Source organism: Lissotriton helveticus, chromosome 6 (genome assembly GCF_964261635.1).
Source record: "Lissotriton helveticus chromosome 6, aLisHel1.1, whole genome shotgun sequence".
NCBI lineage: Eukaryota > Metazoa > Chordata > Amphibia > Caudata > Salamandridae > Lissotriton > Lissotriton helveticus.
The window spans coordinates 202507857-202528204 of NC_136067.1; the positions used below are offsets into that span (position 1 = coordinate 202507857).

The following is a 20348-nucleotide window of genomic DNA, read 5'->3' on the forward strand; positions in this document are numbered from 1 at the left end:
ATACCAACAACTTGTGAACTGTCTTAATTATTGTATGTGTCGGGTAATTGAAGCAGTGATATGAACTAGGTACACTGGTGAGTGCAGAGAAAGATCTAATAGATGTATACATTAAAGTAAATGTGAGCCACAATGCCTGTAATCACACTTTTGTGAATCAGATATGCTAACTTAAATTTGAGTATAGTGTTTTGACATGTATGTCACAAGAGTGGCTGCACGAAAGACACTCACACATTTTCAGTATTATAATTCTGTTTTTAATTCTCAACAGTATTTAATAATAAAACAATATAAATTAAAACAACTTCTGCTAGTTAACAGTGAAATTTTACTGTCACATCATTTCTATATTTGCAAGGTAAGGCATATAAATAGGTAATTACTCATTTGTGCACAATGCTTTATTCAAATGTGGAAATCAGTGACTATGAGGGGTGCATTTTCAACTTAGGGGAATAACTCTGTGGAGCACACAATGAAGGTGGAAGATTTTGGCCTTTTTTTACGACAGATATTTGTTTCCACTGTCGCCTGCACTTTTCTGGTTTTAATTAGGGGGCTTGTCCTTTGCCTAATAAATAATTTTCTAGGACATTCCACTCTATTTTAACTCACCACATCCCCCTTTTTTTGCACTGCATGTTCACCACTTTTCATAACCATCAATGATCGGCTGTCATATGGTCGTCCATGAGTGCCTGTGGACTTGATCTTGCTCCACTATCGTATTCGTGGTTAAATGGTCTCGATGATTAAGGGACCAACCACGTGATATTGGTGAACCAGATGATACGACTGATCACTAAGTTCATTTTGATGGTAATCCACTTATGAGCTATTGGGATCGAGGATATTGGCACTGTATGTACGTGATTCAATGCACACTGACCCATCATTACACTGAACTTTGTCACATAGGCTATCTAGGGTGACTAGGGCACCAACTCACAAGTTCTATTGGAGTTTAGGATAGCTAGCCACACCTTTTGTTGCTTTAGACCCCCTTTGTTCTTTGGGGTATATCAACTTCTGCTAGTTAACAGTGAAAGTTTACTCTCACATCATTTCTATGTTTGCAATGTAAGGCATATAATTAGGTAATTACTAATTTGTGCACAATGCTTTATTCAAATGTGGAAATCAGTGACTATGAGGGGTGCATTTTCAACTTAGGGGAATAACTCTGTGGAGCACACAATGAAGGTGGAAGAGTTCTTCAATATATCTCATTCGTTGCAGTATTTTATGCCCGATTCATTGCACAGATCTCATAAGGTGATGGCGGTGTAGTAAATCCAATAGCAGGGGTGAGATCGATATGTGTTACACCAGGAGGCAGACGGAAGCTGAAACTCTGCATCAGGCTTGTGAAGAAAATGAACAACTCCATCTTGGCAAGGTTTTCACCAATGCAGAGTCTTCGACCTGTAACACAATGACACATGAAATTAATGAAGTATTGTTAGTTAGTACACATTTGGCTCCCTTGTCATTATTTCAGTTACTACCGTTCAATTTTGCAAAAATGCCATTTGTTGATTCCACTGGGTTTACACCTGTATGCCTCCACCATGTTGACTACATTTCTAGTGAGCAAGACTAGAAATAAAGAACAGATCCTTGGCTAACAATTTAGAATAAGAAATTGGAGACATGAAAAGCAATTGCACAGATTATGGAAATAGATTCTGAGGAGGGTACACATGTCTATACACAGGAAGCCATCAATAGAAGATTTTGTCAATTCTATGAAGGTTTATAAGCTCGGCCATTGGAGCTTCTAACACATTTTATTAATGAGCTTTAAGAGTCAGTAGAATCGCCTACAATTACAGTGGAGTAGAAAAAAGTACTGGGTGGGGAGGTAACAATTCAAGAAGTGAAGGCTGTTATAAAGCATACAGCAGGAGGGAACTTCGCTGGAATGAGTCGGTTCCCCGTGGAATTATATTTGACATTTATTGAAGAATTGGTACCAAGACTAGTTAATCTTTGCTTTAGCGAATGCCCCACAAAACTGAAGTAGCAATTGTGATCTCATTGTTGAAACCAGGAAGAGCCTCTGAGGATGGACGACCTTATCACCAACTTTTTATGCCAAATACAAGATATTGATCAGAGTATTGGCTAAGTTAATACATGTAGACTAGTCAGGGTGCATTCTGGAAAGTAATATAGCTCATAATATTAGGAGGGTATTGGCGATCATGGCATCTGATTTTGCAGAGAAGGAAAAAGGGGCGATTACAGCAATTGACATTGAAAAGGCATTTAATAGTTTACGTTAGGATTTCCTTTATGAAGTGCTCATTAAAATGGGATTGGGAAACCAATTTATTGCATGGGGGTAGGCTTCTGCATGCAGCACCTACTACTTGTGTCAAAATAGGTAGGCATATTTTGGAAAAATATACAGTGGGAAGAGGAGCTCAATGAGGGCGCCCACTCTCTCCATTATTATCTGCAATTGCAATGGAGCCACTTGATGTTTGGGCACGTACAGGAGGGGTTTACAGGGGCCTGGTGGTGCAGGTGTGCAACATTATTCAGCTTATATTAACATGAGTTTTGCCAGCTAGCTCAGAGGTCACTAGAAACTTTCTCGAATAAACAAGGTGGAGTTTAACTTCCCTGGATAGACAAGAAGGGATTAGCTTCTGACAACCATATAACATGGCAACTTTGCTCCCTCAGAATAAGAGTGTATCTCTAGAGTTGTGTGAAAACAATAGACATATATTTTACTCAGTCAATCGTGCATACTTAGTTTCACCAGAGTGCAGAGAATAGAGAGACGGGCGTTTTCAATAAAAGGTGTTATTTATTGAGCAGTCTTATTTCTCATGCAAGAGAAATGAATTGCCACAATGGCAATACTTAGTATAAAGTAAAGTGCGTACAGTAAAAGGAGTATTATGAAATAATACTGTAAAAGCATTGATATGGTTTCTTATCCATATGATACTTTAAAATGGATAAAATAAATACATACAAATATACATTGACTAACGTACTCAACTGGTGCTTCTAAATACGCCTACCCCGGTGTACCTGACCTAAGCCTAATACTTGGGAAGGAGTAAGTAAGTAGCAGTTTAAGTTAAGTTGGTTTTGCCAAGAATCTGAGTCAAGAATTCTCTTTAAGGGTTTAGTCAGCTCCGTACCTGGGTAATAGAAAGCAGGAGGTCTGGTATCTCTCTCTCAGGACTCGATATCCCAGCAACCCGCAAGGGCGGCTGAGAACACCGGAGCTGGATTTCTCGGCAGGAGAAAAGACAGCGTCTCTCTCAGTGCGTCAAAAGGGAGGGGCGGCGTCCGTGGGCTCTCCGCATCAGCTGGGCTCTCGGGCAAGTAGATAGCCGCTCTGCTCCAAACCACCGTGTGTTTGCTAAAGGCAACGTTGGTATATTTATACCTGAAAGGAGCCGGGTTTGACGTAAGGTTGGACATAAGACGTCAATAAAGATGTCACTAAGAACTGGCCGTTTTTACAGTACTCACAGGAGTTCTAGGACACATCAAAACAAAATCCATGGGGTATTCCCAGGTTGCTGGAGGTTTGGTTTGTTTACAGAACTCGTTGTACTTTCTAGGAGCCTGGGGAAGTAGCCTTTGCTTAATGTGGACCACATGGGCTACGACTAAAAATGGATATGATTCTTATGCCTTTATAAGGATAATATTTATTATAACCACATAAGGGCATAACTCAGGAATATCGAATTAGGGTCCTAGATAGAATTACAACACCCACTCCACGATTTAATGTCCCTCATTACTTAAAACTAAGCAATAGTAAACATATAATGGTGCATGTGTTTTCCAACCCACCCCAAAATACATACATTTGCATTTGAAATGGTATATGGTAAATACACGTAAATGAGTATTGCTACTGTACGCTTTTCAAGCAGTGGTATCATTCAGTTAAAAATTGCATATATATATCAGCTGAATGCATTGCGAAAATTACACATGAAATGGCTCTTAATACAGAAGAGAAGGTCAAGACCATTCCAACACATAATAATACAAATTCTGTACATGTGCTTGAGGCTGAGGTAAAATATTGTCTCTAGAGTTCCTAAAAATAGAAGCTCTGTTCTCTCAGAATAGTTCTACTTTAAGCAGAGTACATGTGCCTGAAAAAGGTAAATATTTTAGAAGTGGAAAAATAATAATTTCGCTTTCAGGGGAAAAAAATAGTTCCAAATGTTTTCAGTAGCTTTTGTTTATCAAAGCTGAAATCCGAATTCAGAGTGTAGGGAACACTGTGTGCTCGTTTGTTTAAAAAGTTATTCTTTCTGTTCAGGGGAGAACATCATTTCAGACAGACTCGCAAAAAATTGGTCTACAACATCAGGTGAAAGTTCTACAAAGTTTGAAAATGCCGCAACAGTGCAGTCGTGAGAATGATTGCTATCATCGATGTCAGGATCAGCAATGCTCACTGAAGGTTGTACCTGGGTGATGCTGCTCTCATCTCGTACTTCACTGCCACATGCTCGTAGTGGTGAAGTCTCAACGAATGCCGTCATCAGAATAGGTAGCCGCTGGGGACAACACGATGCATGAGTCGTTACCGGACCTCGCAAGGTATCTGTATCCATTTGTACTGCTGATGGTAGTGCAAGACAGATGTCCAACACACATTCTTCTCCGCATAGCATACATCAGATCTCTTAGCCGGGCTAATCCGAGGACTTTAGTTATGCGGTCCCGGTAGCGTACTGCTAGGATTGTTTCTTCAATCGTTGCTGGAGTCGTGTCTGCGACTTGGCTTGCCATATCGGAGCAGAAGAATCAAAAATAAAATTCCTGCTACGAGTCCCAAAATTAGAGGTAGGCCACCAAAGACAGAATGGACAAAATTGTGGAATATGCCCAGAACTGTTTCAAAGGGTGTTAACAGTCCCGAAAAAATTGTCTTAAAATATATGTGCGATGCCACTGGTATCTGACATATTTAGGATTTGGCTCAGTATTTCTACGAAATGTGCTGGGCAATTTGTTGATAAAAGGGTATGTATCTCTGCCGTTGTCCTTGCAACTTGCAGATCATACGTTTCTCTGGACGAGGTCAAAGGCACAGTCGTCTGTAAAAGAATAGACTTCATTCTGCTTAAAGTATCAATTCGAATAGAAGAGATATTCAAACGAGGCCATATTGCCGCCTCCATATCTGGATTGCTGTTTGGATACAATACTTGCATTCAGCAAGTGACCATGGAACTAACGCTTACGAGATAGGCTTTCCCTGGCACCATGCCACAACAGCTGTGGTCCACTATTAGAATGTAGCTCCCGTTAGAAAGCTGTCTAAAGAATGGCTCTATCTGTGTTGCAGGTGTGCCGTGCTGGTGACATGAAAGGTTATTCGAAGACCCTTCGCAGGCCCCATGCAAGTTAATACCTTGACACAGAAGTATACCGCTTAGTGATCTTTTACAATTTTTACCACTAAGAAATACATTCTGTTTCTTTTCACTGTAACATGTGTGTGTATAGGGTAAATTCCATGTTAACTTGATGTACCCTTTACCCAACCTTTCATACTGGCCCGCTGGTATATACTCTTGGCAGTATTTAAATTGGAAAGTTCTTATCGGAATTGTGATTATTCTGTGTATTATCCATTCAATGACAGGTCTTTCTGACATTGTCAATGGTAATCGCTCAAGTTTTTCAATGCTCAGAATCACATAGTCTGCTCCTTTTTGTGCCAAACTCATTTGTTTATCAGGAAGGTTAAAGATAGAGAATAATGACGTTACGTTGATTAAACGCCAGGGCACGTAGCCTGAACGCAGATTTTGCAACGTCCAGCCAAGCTGTACAATAGAACGTAATTGGGACTGACCATGTTGTAGCATTAGCAAGTCCTGCTCTATTATATCAATAGCAGATGATACAATACTGTCCAGTGAATATATTCTGGAGGACAGAGTCGTTAACCCATTGTCCACAACAGAAAGTGATTTTTCCAAATTAATACGATCAATTTCTCGTATTTTTTCTGCTGTTTCAATTTGCATTACTTTCCAAGCTTCGTTGTACGCAGCGTATATACCGGCCACTATGAAACGTTTTTTACGCTGTTTGCGTGGTCCCATAATGAAATCATGCAAGTCAGCACCGTCTTTAAGTAAAGTCAAGTGTTGCTTAATTTCAGTCAGTGTGGATTTCTGTAGCCATTCGAGGCAGAGTTTCCCTACACTGTATGTTGTAACTATGCCTGGATGTTGTCTCTGGGAGTATCTTGGGTCTGGCCTGGTCATTTTGAACCCCTGTATTTTGTTCAGGAATCTATCTTCACAGTTATTTGTGTCTGTGGGCCAGATCAACCATTTTTTCCAATCAGGATGTGTTCTGTTTTGGTTTAAAATATGGGATACGTCTATTTCCATATCAGTAGTGCTATTACTATCAGGTATGGGCTTTGGAATAGACGGTTTGTTTAAGTCTTTAATGTTGGCTAGGCCAAGACAGGTTGTCTGTTGAATGGTGTCATTCAAGAATATTATTTGTTCTGGGATCATGCAGGCTCTAAATAATGCTTCTAGACCTTGGACCTGCCATTCTTTTGTACCCCAGATTGTTTTTGTTTCAATGTTGTTTTTCCAGAATTCAAAACCAAATGTAATCATTTTTTCATAAAATGTTTCAGAATAGATCAATTTAGTATTTGTCAGCATTGTCTTATTTAACATTTTAAAATAAAACGTTTCTGCATCACTTGTGTTAAACCCTGAGAAGTATGGGAATTTCTCATAGAATCTTTTTGAGCTGCTTTTAGGTGGAGTTGCACAATGTTCCCATTGATTATAACTAAAAACATTTCTAGGCTGTGCATATTTATGCAAATAGTGATGACCAAAGTGATTATAACAGTATACTTCTTCATAATTTGATGTACCCTGTAAGTAATCATGTTCTGTAAATTTTGCTGACATTACTAAATCTGACATCATATTATTTATATTTTCAAAGTCCCAATCATCAGAAAAAGTACTTGGTGTTACAAAGTCACTTAATGAAACCTTAAACTGGTGTGGATATTTCAAGAGCTCAATCGGGCCAAAAATGTCAAAGTCAGTTCTGTCCCATGCTACCCCACCGGGTATTGGATTGGCTGTGACGTTCACTGATGATAGTTCTCTTTTCTCGATGTGTGATGACTTGTGAGTATTTAGGACCAAGTTGATGTTCTGACTTGCTGTGTCCATTGTACTGTATTTTCCTTCAATGAATTTTCCCAAACAAAGAACCATGATGAGCCAAAGCAGGAGGAAAAGTACACCTAACACAATCCAAAATTCAGATAGGTTTCTTTGAGTTGATGAAAGAGTTCTGTAACTTTATCTTTGAAAGTTTTTGTTGCTGGCGTTACTTCAGGTTCGCTTGGATCTTCAGAAAAGTCATCGAAATTGATGAAGTAACCAGATGCAGTTCTGTCAATTGTTGGAAGTGCTTCCGAATTTTCATTTGCTTTTGGATTTTTCTTTGTTTCATTAGCATAGTCTGAGGCTACATCGTTGTAGACCGGTGTTTCTTGACGAACTGTTGCAATTTGGGTTTCAAGAGGCATAAGTTCCATGGCATTATTGCATAGTCCTTTTTTATTTACCGCAGGTTTATCGAATGTGATTAGTCTCTCAGTTTGAACCTCTTGTATTGTAGCAAATTTTGGTACTCTGCTATTTCTTGGGGTCCACTGGGCCTACTACTTATTATTGGCCACATGATTGTGGTTTTACCAGGTCGATGGATACAACTCGGTTCTCCTTTTTACCAGCAAGGGGCGGTAGTACAACTGATCTTGTTCCGCTGACAGCTAAGACAGGTACTGCTTTTCTGTAAGAAGGTCCAAATTCCTTCTTTACCGCGATCTTCTCTCTGACCAGATCCCCAATCTTTGGAATCCAGACAGGTCTTGCTGGGACAGGTGGTTTTTCTTCAATGGCTGTTGGCTGTTGCTTTAACTTTACGTTGCTCAGGTTTCGTCTTGTTTCATTTAAGTCCTGTAAAACAGCCAAACGGTCTTTGATATCAAAGCATTTTTCTTCTACCACTGAAGTCTGACTATCAAGGTCCTGAATATGCATTCTAGTACCGAACAATAGTTCGTACGGACTGAGACCTTTTAGAGAATTTCTTGGTAGATTATTAAGACTACGTTGGACACTTGTTAAATGTTGGACCCACCCATCACCCGAACCTAATACCCTTGCCGTTATGGATTGCTTTATGTCCCGGTTTTTTCTTTCCACTACCGCATTTCCCTCAGGATGGAAGGGACAAGAGTACCGCAATGCAATGCCCATGCTCGTCATGGCCTCCATATAAGCTTGAGAGCTAAAAGCAGGACCCTGGTCAGAATGTAGCATGCCAATTGCATATGTGCCGATAAGGACTCGCAAATCTTTTATAACAGTTCTGGCGTCAGCCGAGCGCTGGTGTCTACATTTTAAGTGAATCTAGTCTTAAACATAAATGGGACGCATTTCTCCTATTGGATTTCTGCGTATAGATAGCCTTATGCTTTCTAAAAGAAGGGTCCTGGCAATACTCCGGTCGATTCGCCACTGCGATCTCTCCTGCGGTTTGGACAGCCCATTGCAAATTTGTAGTTTTGCAGGCTCATCCCCGGCCACCAGTATTCTGATTGTAATTCTTTCAGAGATCCCTTGATCTCTCGGTGTCCTAGACCCAATCCCATGTGTGCGTCTGCTATTAAAAAGACTCTCCTGTTTGTGTTTGGAATTTCTCTATCCCCCACTCCAGGGATTCGAGCAAAAGGTACAGAGTTTGCATCAATTATGTATGTATAATTGAGTGGATAGTTCACAGGTAGTGCTGCACAGTTGCCTTGTGAAGACGTTTTTACTGCCAGCATTGTTTCCCCGTCTATGTATTTTTCTGAACACTTTTTTGTGGCTACGGAAGCTGGTTGAGCTGCTTCCGCTGTGGCTCTGTGAGCCAATGAATTCCCTGCAACGTGAACGCCATCACGTTGATGACTCAGTGTATGTATCACGTGAGTCTTTTGTAGTTCTTTCCGCAAAAGAACTACCTGTTCCCAAAGCTTTTTATGCTTGATTGTGGCACCTGTGTCATCTTTGTAATCGTTTTGAACCCAGTTCTGCAAGTCATTATTGTAAGATTTGACGCAGTAATGCGAATCGCACACTAATAGTGTGGGGAATTCGCGATCGGCAATATCGAGCGCCATTTTTAAAGCTAGTAGTTCAGTTTGTTGAGCCGAACTATCTTTTACAGATTGAGTCATAGTTACCAGTGGTGCCCATATTCCTACGTGCCACCGGCATTTAACAACCGCGCACACAGCACTGTGAGCTTGCTTACCCCCAACTGCGGGATGTGCTGATCCATCTGTATATATTATACAGGCGTAATGTTGTAGAGGCAGAATTTCGATTGGCAGAGGATATTCTAATTCATATTTTAGATTTTTTAATTTTTTCATTTCCGGGTCAAAATAGTATTTCACGTCTTCTGCAGCAAGAGAATTTTCCCATTGTATCCATTTTGGATCTAATGCCAAGGTAGTCAAATTGCGTGGGCTTGTTAATGCCTCAAGGGCTGATTCTGCTGTTAAAACAGTTATCCTTCTGCCTTGGGCTTGGGCTCTTTCTTTTGCTACAACAGTTTGAACCGCTGTTAGAATTTTTTTAGTAGAACTGAATTTCATTTCAGCTTGTGTGTACAAGTGTGATTTGTAAGCTATTGGTACCTTTTCTCCCTCATTAGAGGTCAGGTACGTGAATCCATATCTTCCTGGGATGACTCGGATTACAAGGTTGCGTATGTTTTCGCGAGTTTGTAATTTAGTTTTAGCTAACATGTCTGTTTGCAATGACCTTAAAATTTCTGTATGTTTTTGAGTCCAATTGATTGGTTTGAAATCAGGTTTTATTAATTCATAGAGAGGTTTAACCCTTTCTGCATAATTTAGAATGTATGTTCTTCCGAAATTCAGGAAACCTAGTATTGATTGTAAGTTCTTCAGCGTTTTAGGTGCTTGGAGTACAGCGCACTTCTCTAAGAAGTTGTCTGCTAGGCTCTTTCCTTCACTTGATAATTCATATCCTAAAAACAGGACAGTTAGATGGGAAATTCTTGACTTTTTAAAGTTGAATTTGTAACCCTCAGCTGCGAATACAAGTATTATGGTGTTCACTCTTTTCAAGTGAGTATCCAGGTCATCATCTGTTAGATAGATGTCATCGACATACGATAATGCTTCATCATCATATATTTGTAGTAACTCTGTTACTCTTGCTGAGAATAATCCTGGGCTATTCTTGAATCCCTCTGGGAGTCGACAGAAGTGTTTTTGCGACCCCATTATTGAGAACGCGGTCAAATACCTGCTCTCAGGTGCAATGTTTTGACAAAAGAATCCATTAGAGATGTCTAATGTTGTTTTGTATTTTTTGCGCACAATGTTATTCATTAGTGCTGCACTGTGTGAGTTTTGTACTGCAAATGTTTTGCAACATGAGCTAAGGTGTCTGTAGTCCAATACTAGACGATATGAATCGTCTGGTTTGGAGACAGGAAACAAAGGATTGTTCATTTGTGAGGTGCATGTTTCAATCACCCCTTGGTATTCAAGTTGATCTAAGATCTCCCTGACTTGTTTTTTAGCTTCTTGTTTAATTGGGTACTGCCTTTGTGCAGTGGGTTGACATTTTAACTGGATTTTGTGAGGAGGAGAGTCCTCATCCCATCCTACATGATTTTTATATAATGCAGGAGCTTGGGCAACTACCCATTTTCTTAAATATAAGTATTTTTTATGAATTGAAATATGAGTTGAGAAGACAGGCATAATCATTACTTCGCCATGAGGGCACTCCCTGACAAACTCTGGTGGTCAGTCTTTTTCAGCTAAAAGGATGTCATTGCCTTTCCAAAGGTTATCCCAAAAGAGACCCCTTACTTTCCTAGTCTTGTCCCCCTCTATACGCAGTGTTATTTTGTATATTTTATGAGGTTTGCTAACTCTGGTATCTGCAGTTTCCACCTGAATGTATTCATTTGTGTCCATTGTCTCCAGAAGATTCATCAGGATCTTGCGAGCTATGGTCACTTCTGCTGCGCTGTCTAGCATTGTCTGGGCCCACTCTCCGTTTTTCAGTTGTGTCCTCAGTATCCTCGGCATGTTTAATTATTTTAATACTGGCTACCTTCTTTCTTGGAAATTGTAATTTTTTACTTTGATGAGCAGGTTCCTTGTCTTTGGACTTGACGTGCTCTTCCTTGTGTTCTGACCGTCCTCTTCTTTCCGATTTCTGTGAGGAAGTCTGAAAAGATCGAGAGGGACGTGTATCAATATCTTTATATCTATCAGGTTTTATTAGTTTATCCCTATCTCTAAGGTTGTATCTTTTCTCAGAGGGCTCCCTCTGGGGAGACTTGTGTCCTCGGTCCGGAGATCTTTATCTCCGTTGAGGAGACCTTCCTCTGGACTGGAATCATTTTTCTTTGGGAGTGGATTGTTTATTTCCATCCCAGCTCTTTTTTGGAGTGTTTAGATTATTTTTAATAAAGGTTTTTTCAGGATTTTCAGTTAGTTGGGGTTTTACTGGTTTCCCACCCAAACTATCTCTTCCTAGTTCTTCATAGGATTTTTCTATGATTCTGGCAAATTCAAAAGGTTGTTCTGCTATATCTGTTTCTTTCAATTTCTGGCGGATCGCCACGGATGCTGCGTCTCCTTTTATGTTAGCTAATAATATAGCAGAGACCTGCTTGAAGTCTTTCAGTATTTTCATACCCAGAGTTAAAGCAGGTTCTGGACCGCATTCATTTTGAATCTGTCTTAGCACATCTGGTATAACCGCCATGGACGGAACACCATGTGTTTTTGTGTAGATGGAAGCAAAGACTGTGCCCCAAGTATCACAGTCCTCCACATGTGGTGCGATCCCCATTGGAAGGCAGATAGTCAGAATTCTGTGTTTCTCATGAGGTGTAGTATCAGGAAATACTGCCTCTATTTGAGTGATTTTTTGTGCTAACCAGAATGGAATTTGTTCCCGTTTTGAGGGTGTTTTACCAAGACATGATTGTATGTTCTGTGGTGTAATTTTGTTTGTGTTCCCCTGATGAGGGGTCAACTGTGGAATGTTAATTGCTGGTTGGACTGTTGAAGTCCGCATTACATATTGGACCAATTGTCTATGTATTTTAATTAGTATCTTTAGCTGAGTTAAAAGTTCCCAGTCTGTCATTGTTTCAATGTCGGGGTGTGGTGTGCAGCTGGCTAGAACCGGCCACGTTGCTCCTGGTCTACCTAGTGGACCGAGCCTGGTGATGTGATTTTTATGTTTTAGGGCGCCTTTAAACCAGAGCAGGTGCTCTTGGTAATTTAATGGGATTTCAATCTCCTCGAAAGGAGTGTATTCCTCTGGCGGTTCCTCTATTTTGTAATAGTGGAAGTCGTGTGGCACAGCATTTGCTGCTGGAAAGTGTCTCCATGAATAGAATACCTCTGTCTGCCGAAATTCATGGGCCTCTACCACGAATATGACTGTACCACCTCGTGATGTCAGTCCGTTTTCTATAAGTTTAATAGTTATAGTTCTTCTTATATTTGCCGGAATGTATATAGCATCCGGGTCATTCTGTTTGATAGTTGTGTCATCCAACAACTGGTGAGACGCTGTAGCATCTCTTTCTTCATTTCCTTCAGGCAGTTTACTGACAGAAAACTTTTTTCTTGCAGATCAAGTTTCAAGGAAACAAAGATTAGGTGCACAATATTTTGGAACACTGTATCCTTCAACGTTGACTAAACCAAAAACTATTCATAGGATTCTCATCCTACTAAGTTCGGCGGATTTTAACCTTTTACCCACTCCAGACGTCTTTTGGAGTATTTACGGGAAAAAGGGGTCTGTGTGAAAAAGCACGACTGAGTTACTCTAGTGTCTTGCGTTAGATTATCGCCTTACCAAAGGTTGGGCGCCATGTAGTGTAGTTCCTATCAGCCTGATTCATGAAGCGAAATAGCGCCCGCAATGGCTGCGAAAACGCAATTGCGGGTGCAAAACACGGAATCGGCATTCAAGTACGAAATAGCGAAATCGCTAAAAAATAATAGCGAGCGGAATAGCGATTACGCTGTAAAAGTCGCAGACTCCGGGAAGTCGAGCATTAGCGATAATGAAATAGCGACCAACCACGGAATCTGCGAATTGAATAGCGAAACGCAATATTGTCTCAATCGGCATTCATGAAAGAAATACATTAGCGAAAAATCGCTAAATCGCACATTAGCGCGGCGCAATTTAAGGACAACTCAAAGCAGGTGGTAACCATAAAAGCCATGATTAACCAAAATTTGAAAAACTGTTAGCCAATCACCAACAGGTCCAGGCCTGACCAATCACACATAAGGACATTCAGCAGCAGCAATAGGCGTTCCACAATGCCTGGGATGTACATGGTGGTGAGGCGGCGAAGGCTACAGCGAGCAGCACGGAGGAGACGCATGAGGCAGGCACGGATTTACCGGCAGCGGGTCACCTTGCTGGGGCAAACCAGAGAACAGATTTATGCTAAATACAGGCTGAATGGGGAAATGATCACCTGGCTGATACAAGAACTCGACCCCATCATGCAGCACCCAACAAGGCAAAACAATTCTGTGCCCACACATGTGCAGGTATTGTGCAGCCTGCACCTCCTGGCATCCGGCAGTTTCCAGGGCATAGTAGCCGCTGCTGGGGGGATTTCCCAGCCCACCATGTCACGCTGCCTCCACACTTTTGTTGACGCCATGCTCACCCAGCTCCACCGGCACATCACATTTCCCACGAGCCAACAGGATTTGGACCTCACAAAACTACAATTTTATAATGTTGCCCATTTTCCCCATGTCCTTGGCTGCATAGACTGTACCCACGTCGCCATCTGCCCACCAGCTGCCACGGAGTATATGTACCGCAACAGGAAGTCGTACCACTCCCTCAACATACAGATGGTCTGCAATGCCAAGACCATCATCACTGACATTGTGGCCCAGTACCCAGGGAGTACCCATGACTCCTTTATCTTCAGGCACAGCGGACTCCACACACGACTGATCAGGGGAGAGTTTGGGGAAGGACACCTACTTGGTAAGTACACTTTGTCGACAATGTCACATTGCTATGAAGTAACTGCGCTGCACAGGCAATCAACATCTGCTCCTCTCATTCAGGTGACAGTGGCTACGCCCTACGGGAATACCTCCTGACCCCTTACCTCAACCCTGCCACACCTCAGCAACGCTGCTACAATGTTGCGCACATCCGGACAAGGAACTGTATTGAAAGGACATTTGGCCTGCTCAAGAGCAGGTTCCGTATACTGCACAAGACAGGTGGGGCCATGTATTACAGTCCTGCAGCGTGCTGCCGCATTGTGGCTGTCTGTGCAATGCTTCATAACATTGCAACCAAGCGCCGGATACCAGTTGACATCTCAGGCAGTGAATCTGAGGGGGACGACCGGCCACCAGCACATGCGCACCATGCACGCGGGGAGAACCCAGCTGAAGGCCACAGACGTCGCAACCACATCACAGCTAACAATTTCTAGCCCACCCCCTTCCCCCACCCCACATATCACAATTGCATGCAAACTGTAATGATTACACAAGGCGTATGTGTGCACCAAAATAAATGTATTTGTTTGAATCACAAAAAAATAAATGGGTCTTCGTAACAACTATATACAAAAAGCAGTATTCATGCATACTGCATGAGACGCTCCATGGCAGGCTTAAGTTCAGCCTGCGCCTGTGTCCCTGACACAATGTCATTGGCGCCTCCGGCGCACAATTCCCAGGCGCCTGGGAGCCTCTTCCTCTTCCTGGGCAGCTGGAGGTGGGGCAGCCCTTGCGCTGCGCCTAGGTGGGGGGGCCTGCGTGGCAGAGTGGCTGCTGACACTAGAGGCACCCTCACTAGCATCATCACCCCCCACAATTGCCGGAATCACAGGTGCGTGCAGTGCGGTGACCGCGGTTGTCAAATGCTCCAGCACCCGGGTAATATCCTCGCAGCACTGGACGAGTTGGTGCTGCTGGGTTAAGGAGCGGCGCGCAAGCAGGGTGGTGGCATTTGCCGAGGCATAATTGGAGCGGCTGTAGGTGGACAGCCGGCTCAGCAACTGGTGGTGGCGCCTGCTAGCAACACTTCGGTGCTTCACCAGCGCTGCAGTGTTGTGTTCCATAGCCGTCGTCATGCGGTCAATGGCCGCCGTCATGCGGTCCACCCTCTCGCCCACTCCCGCCACATTGCGGCCGATCTTCTGCAGCTGGAGCTGGATGGCTCCTTGCTGCTGCGACTGGCGCTGGTGTAAACGCAGCATGCGCCGCTCCACACTCATGCATGCGTGGAAGTGGCCATTGCCCCTCCTGGTGGTCGGCCGCTGTGTAGCAGATGTGGCTGGCCCAGATGGTGGTGGACGAGCTGCAGGTCTTGCAGCAGCTGGTGTTGCAGGTGCGGCAGGTGTGGTGGGTGGCCTGGCCTTGGCAGCCGGTGGGCCTGAGGCGGATGCAGCAGGCAAGGTGGGTGGCCTGGCCTTGGCAGCCGGTGGGCCTGAGGCGGATGCAGCAGGCAAGGTGGGTGGCCTGGCCTTGGCAGCCGGTGGGCCTGAGGCGGATGCAGCAGGCAAGGTGGGTGGCCTGGCCTTGGCAGCCGGTGGGCCTGAGGCGGATGCAGCAGGCAAGGTGGGTGGCCTGGCCTTGGCAATCGGTGGGCCTGAGGCGGATGCAGCAGGCAAGGTGGGTGGCCTGGCTGCTGGTGTTGGCGCTGGCGCAGGGGCTGGTGGCTGGGTAGCAGGTAGGGATTCCTCCTCCTGGGCCTCCTCGTCGATCAGCAGCCTCTCACTGTCGCTGCTATCTCCTGCACCTGTGAGGGTAAGTGGATACTCATTAGGTGCATGTGACTGTCAGACGTGCAGATGTTACATGCATGCTGGGTGTCATTCCCTGGGTGGCTGTGTATTTGCGCACTTTGGAACCTTTCGGGCCGCATTGTGGTAGTACTACATTGTGGACATACTACGTCTCCCACAATGCTTCAGGGCATTTCCTGATGCACGGCATGACTAAGGGCCAATGAGTGAGCCTATTTGGTCATGGGCGGTCATAGGGGACAGGGTCGCAGTCGCATGCCACTTACCTTGGGTGTCTTGGGTGGGGCGGGAGGAGTCCAGAGGGGTGACGCCAACACACGCCTCCCTCTCCAACGTGTCCTCTACCCGGTCCTCCAGGGGGGTGTTGGGTGGGACAGTCGGGCCACCACCTCCGGTGCCTGATGCCTCACCAAGGCGCTCCGCAACCCTCTCCTTGGCACGCCCTCGGAGGTCGTACCACCGGTTTTTTATTTCCTCCAGGGACCTGTCCGCAACTCCCACAGAGTTCACGCTTGCGGCAATCCCCACCCAGATCCTCCTCTTCTCCTGCTCTGGGACCCTCCGGGAGTTTGCACCAAACAGCTGGTCGTGGTTGGCCACCACACCCTCTATGAGGTTCTCCAGCTCCTGTTCTGAAAATTTCAATTTGCGCTTTCGGCCAGCGCTGTTGCTGGGTCCGGGCTGCGGGTCGTCTGACATAGCGGTCGCTATTTCGGCGGGGTCGGGATGCGCAAACGGCGGGTTGGTGGCAGCTTTCCGTCGTGGACAGTCGACTGATAGCGTCACTGTGGTGTTTGGGGGTGGGATTTGGCTGCTTCCTGGTTGTGATGTCATCACGGTGCTCGGAATGCGTCTTCCCGTTTTCCTGATCCCGCGAGAATGCGACTCGCAATCCCGTGCAATCGGGATTGCGAGCGCAATCTCGTGCGATCGGGATTGCGAGTCGCAATCCCGATCGCAGGTAGCCGGAAATAGCGATTATTCTGCGTTTATTGTGGGTCGCTAACGGCTTTAGCGCCCGCATGCGAGTCGCTATTTTTTCTCCGAAAAGTACATGAATGCCGTTTTGCGTTTCCTCAATAGCGAGTCGCTATTGATCGCTATTAGGGACACGCAAAACGGCCCGTACATGAATCAGGCTGTATATTCCCAATAGGCTCTGCACATTGGAATAATATAAACAGCAGTGTAGACGTAGGACTGAGGTCGACTAGGTCTCTACTGACTATATTAGACTTAATTAGTTTTGCCAGCTAGCTCAGAGGTCACTAGAAACTTTCTCGAATAAACAAGGAGGAGTTTAACTTCCCTGGATAGACAAGAAGGGATTAGCTTCTGACAACCATATAACATGACAACTTTGCTCCCTCAGAATAAGAGTGTATCTCTAGAGTTGTGTGAAAACAATAGACAGCTATTTTACTCAGTCAATCGTGCATACTTAGTTTCACCAGAGTGCAGAGAATAGAGAGACGGGCGGTTTCAATAAAATGTGTTATTTATTGAGCAGTCTTCTTTCTCATGCAAGAGAAATGAATTGCCACAATTGCAATACTTAGTACAAAGTAAAGTGCGTACAGTAATAGGAGTATTATGAAATAATACTGTAAAAGCATTGATATGGTTTCTTAGCCATATGATACTTTAAAATGGATAAAATATATACATACAAATATAGATTGACTAACGTACTCAACTGGTGCTTCTAAATACGCCTACCCCGGTGTACCTGACCTAAGCCTAATACTTGGGAAGGAGTAAGTAAGTAGCAGTTTAAGTTAAGTTGGTTTTGCCAAGAATCTGAGTCAAGAATTCTCTTTAAGGGTTTAGTCAGCTCCGTACCTGGGTAATAGAAAGCAGGAGGTCTGGTATCTCTCTCTCAGGACTCGATATCCCAGCAACCCGCAAGGGCGGCTGAGAACACCGGAGCTGGATTTCTCGGCAGGAGAAAAGACAGCGTCTCTCTCAGTGCGTCAAAAGGGAGGGGCGGCGTCCCTGGGCTCTCTGCATCAGCTGGGCTCTCGGGCAAGTAGATACCCGCTCTGCTCCAAACCACCGTGTGTTTGCTTAAGGCAACGTTGGTATATTTATACCTGAAAGGTGCCGGGTTTGACGTAAGGTTGGACATAAGACGTCAATAAAGATGTCACTAAGAACTGGCCGTTCTTACAGTGCTCACAGGAGTTCTAGGACAAATCAAAACAAAAGCCATGGGGAATTCCCAGGTTGCTGGAGGTTTGGTTTGTTTACAGAACTCGTTGTAATTTCTAGGAGCCTGGGGAAGTAGCCTTTCCTTATTGTGGACCACATGGGCTACGACTAAATATGGATATGATTCTTATGCCTTTATAAGGATATTATTTATTATAACCACATAAGGGCATACATCAGGAATATCGAATTAGGGTCCTAGATAGAATTACAACAGGGGTAAGATTATATCATGCTCCCATTGATTTATTGCAGGGTGACATTGGTGTGGCGATTAGAAGTTTAAAGAAAAGTGTATATTTTGGAACTGCTGCTTGCAGTTTCAGGTCGAATAGCAGTAGCAAACATTGTGGCGTTGCCCTAATTACTTTACATCTTCACAACATTGCCCATGGTGAATCCATGCAGAGTATTTGTTGGTTTCTCTTATGTGGGGAACAGGCAGGTGAAGAGTGCCATTGGCAAGTTGCAACGTCCTACTAGTAAGGAAAGACAAACTGCCCCAGATATAGAAAGCTATTACCTAGCAGCACAGTTGCAACTGTTTACAAAATGGATTCATTTGTAAAGATGTCCAGGGGAGGTGAACTTAGAGGAAAACCAAATTTGACTGTGTTGTATAGAATACTCATGTCAGAGGTCCAGTGCAGGGAAAGCCCCCTACTTGGATGTTTGTGCAGCACTGTTGGCGTGGGGCACTTCAACAAACTAATTCTCAGAGGCCCTATGCCCCAGGCAATTGAGAAGTTTGGAATGAACCATTCCAGAGGGAAGATTATGGGGCTTAGCAAAGTGGGAAAACAACTGGGTGCAGCTGTTAGGACATTTGTATAGCGAAGGGGTAATATTATCATTTGAGTAATTTTGAGCCACTTTTAAGATCCTGAGAGGGCAATTTTTGCTGCATCAAGCGGTGATCACTAGACTGCACAATCATTGGGGTATGGGTTTAGTAGAGCTGCAAGTACATTGTGCTTGTCAAAATTTGTGTACCACGACGGGTTGTATGAAGGCGGTGACGTGCCTTCCTCAGGCAATAAGAAGTGATATGATAATGCCTTATGTTGTTCTACAAGAAACGTGTGAAGAGGATTTGGTACATCCAATACCAGAGTTGGAATGGTCTACAATTCTTAGAAATTCGTACATTTTATCTAGAAATGTGAGATGTATAATGATACACTCTTATTACTTGCATAGAGCCTATCTAACTCAAGGAAAAATAACTTGAACTCACAGGACAGATGTGGCAAGCCCAAGATGTGGTGAACAGGGTGCAGAAATGTTGCACATGGCATGGTTGTGTGCATTATTAGTGGATTACTGGAGAAAAGTAATATTCTGTGTAACCGGGACAACAAAGAGATCCATTGAGTGTACTCCTATGGTCTGTATGCCGGGAGAATTTCCAAGACCCACAAAGTGTAAAAATACTACAGGATTTATTGATTTTGCTTTGCCACTTACAAGGCGTTAATTAACTGTGAACTGAAAAGCACCCATGCCCCAGAGTAGCAAAATGGAAAATGGAGTTGGTTAGTCGGGTGGGTTATGAGAGTGCAGTATGGTAAAGTCAAATGAGGAAAGGAAGATGATCAATTGAAAAAGTTCATGCATTGGATCATTTGATAGATTCCCTTAAACATTTTGAAAAGAGTGATAATATTGGGAAAGAAAATGATTAAAAATGTAATTTGCTAAATAAATATGTGTTGTCTATATACTGTAATGAGGACTGTACTTAAGGGAGGGTGGTGGCAGTGGGGGTAAATTGTTTAATATTGTCATGCATGTTTTATAAATGCTAATAAACATTTGTTTAAAAAAATAGAAACAATTGCAAAATGTCAGATTGTCTTTGTGTCTGCACAAGGCTTCATAATCATTTTTATACAGGATCATTCCTACAAGAATTTGTTATTGTATATCATATGCTTTCATTGCCCTTTGTCGAGTCTGGGTATGTGTTTACACTGTTTTGATACCTTTTTGCTGCCTGCCAGTGGACTACATGACATTATGGTAGTAGTCTACAAGAAGCCACCCTGCTATGCAGAGTAAGTATGTTTTGTCCGGGATGTGCATGGACAATTGGTTGGGTTTCAGTTCACCTCAGTAGGGCACTACTGTTGCTGCCCACAGGGTCAGCCTTTCAGTGGAGTAGCTGCAGTGGTGGTTCCTCTTTAGGGGCTACAGGGTGC

General features: G+C 43.5%; 1 protein-coding gene across 1 annotated transcript in view; it reads right to left on the reverse strand.

Moving 5' to 3' along the window:
* Positions 1–319: 319 nt before the first annotated feature.
* LOC144762420 (cytochrome P450 2K1-like) overlaps positions 320–20348 on the reverse strand; it is a 330089-nt gene continuing 310060 nt past the window's right edge. The window contains exon 9 of the mRNA XM_078647600.1: positions 320–1428. Coding sequence (XP_078503726.1) covers positions 1247–1428 — 182 coding nt within the window. The 3' untranslated portion in view covers positions 320–1246. The remainder of the gene's footprint in view (positions 1429–20348) is intronic.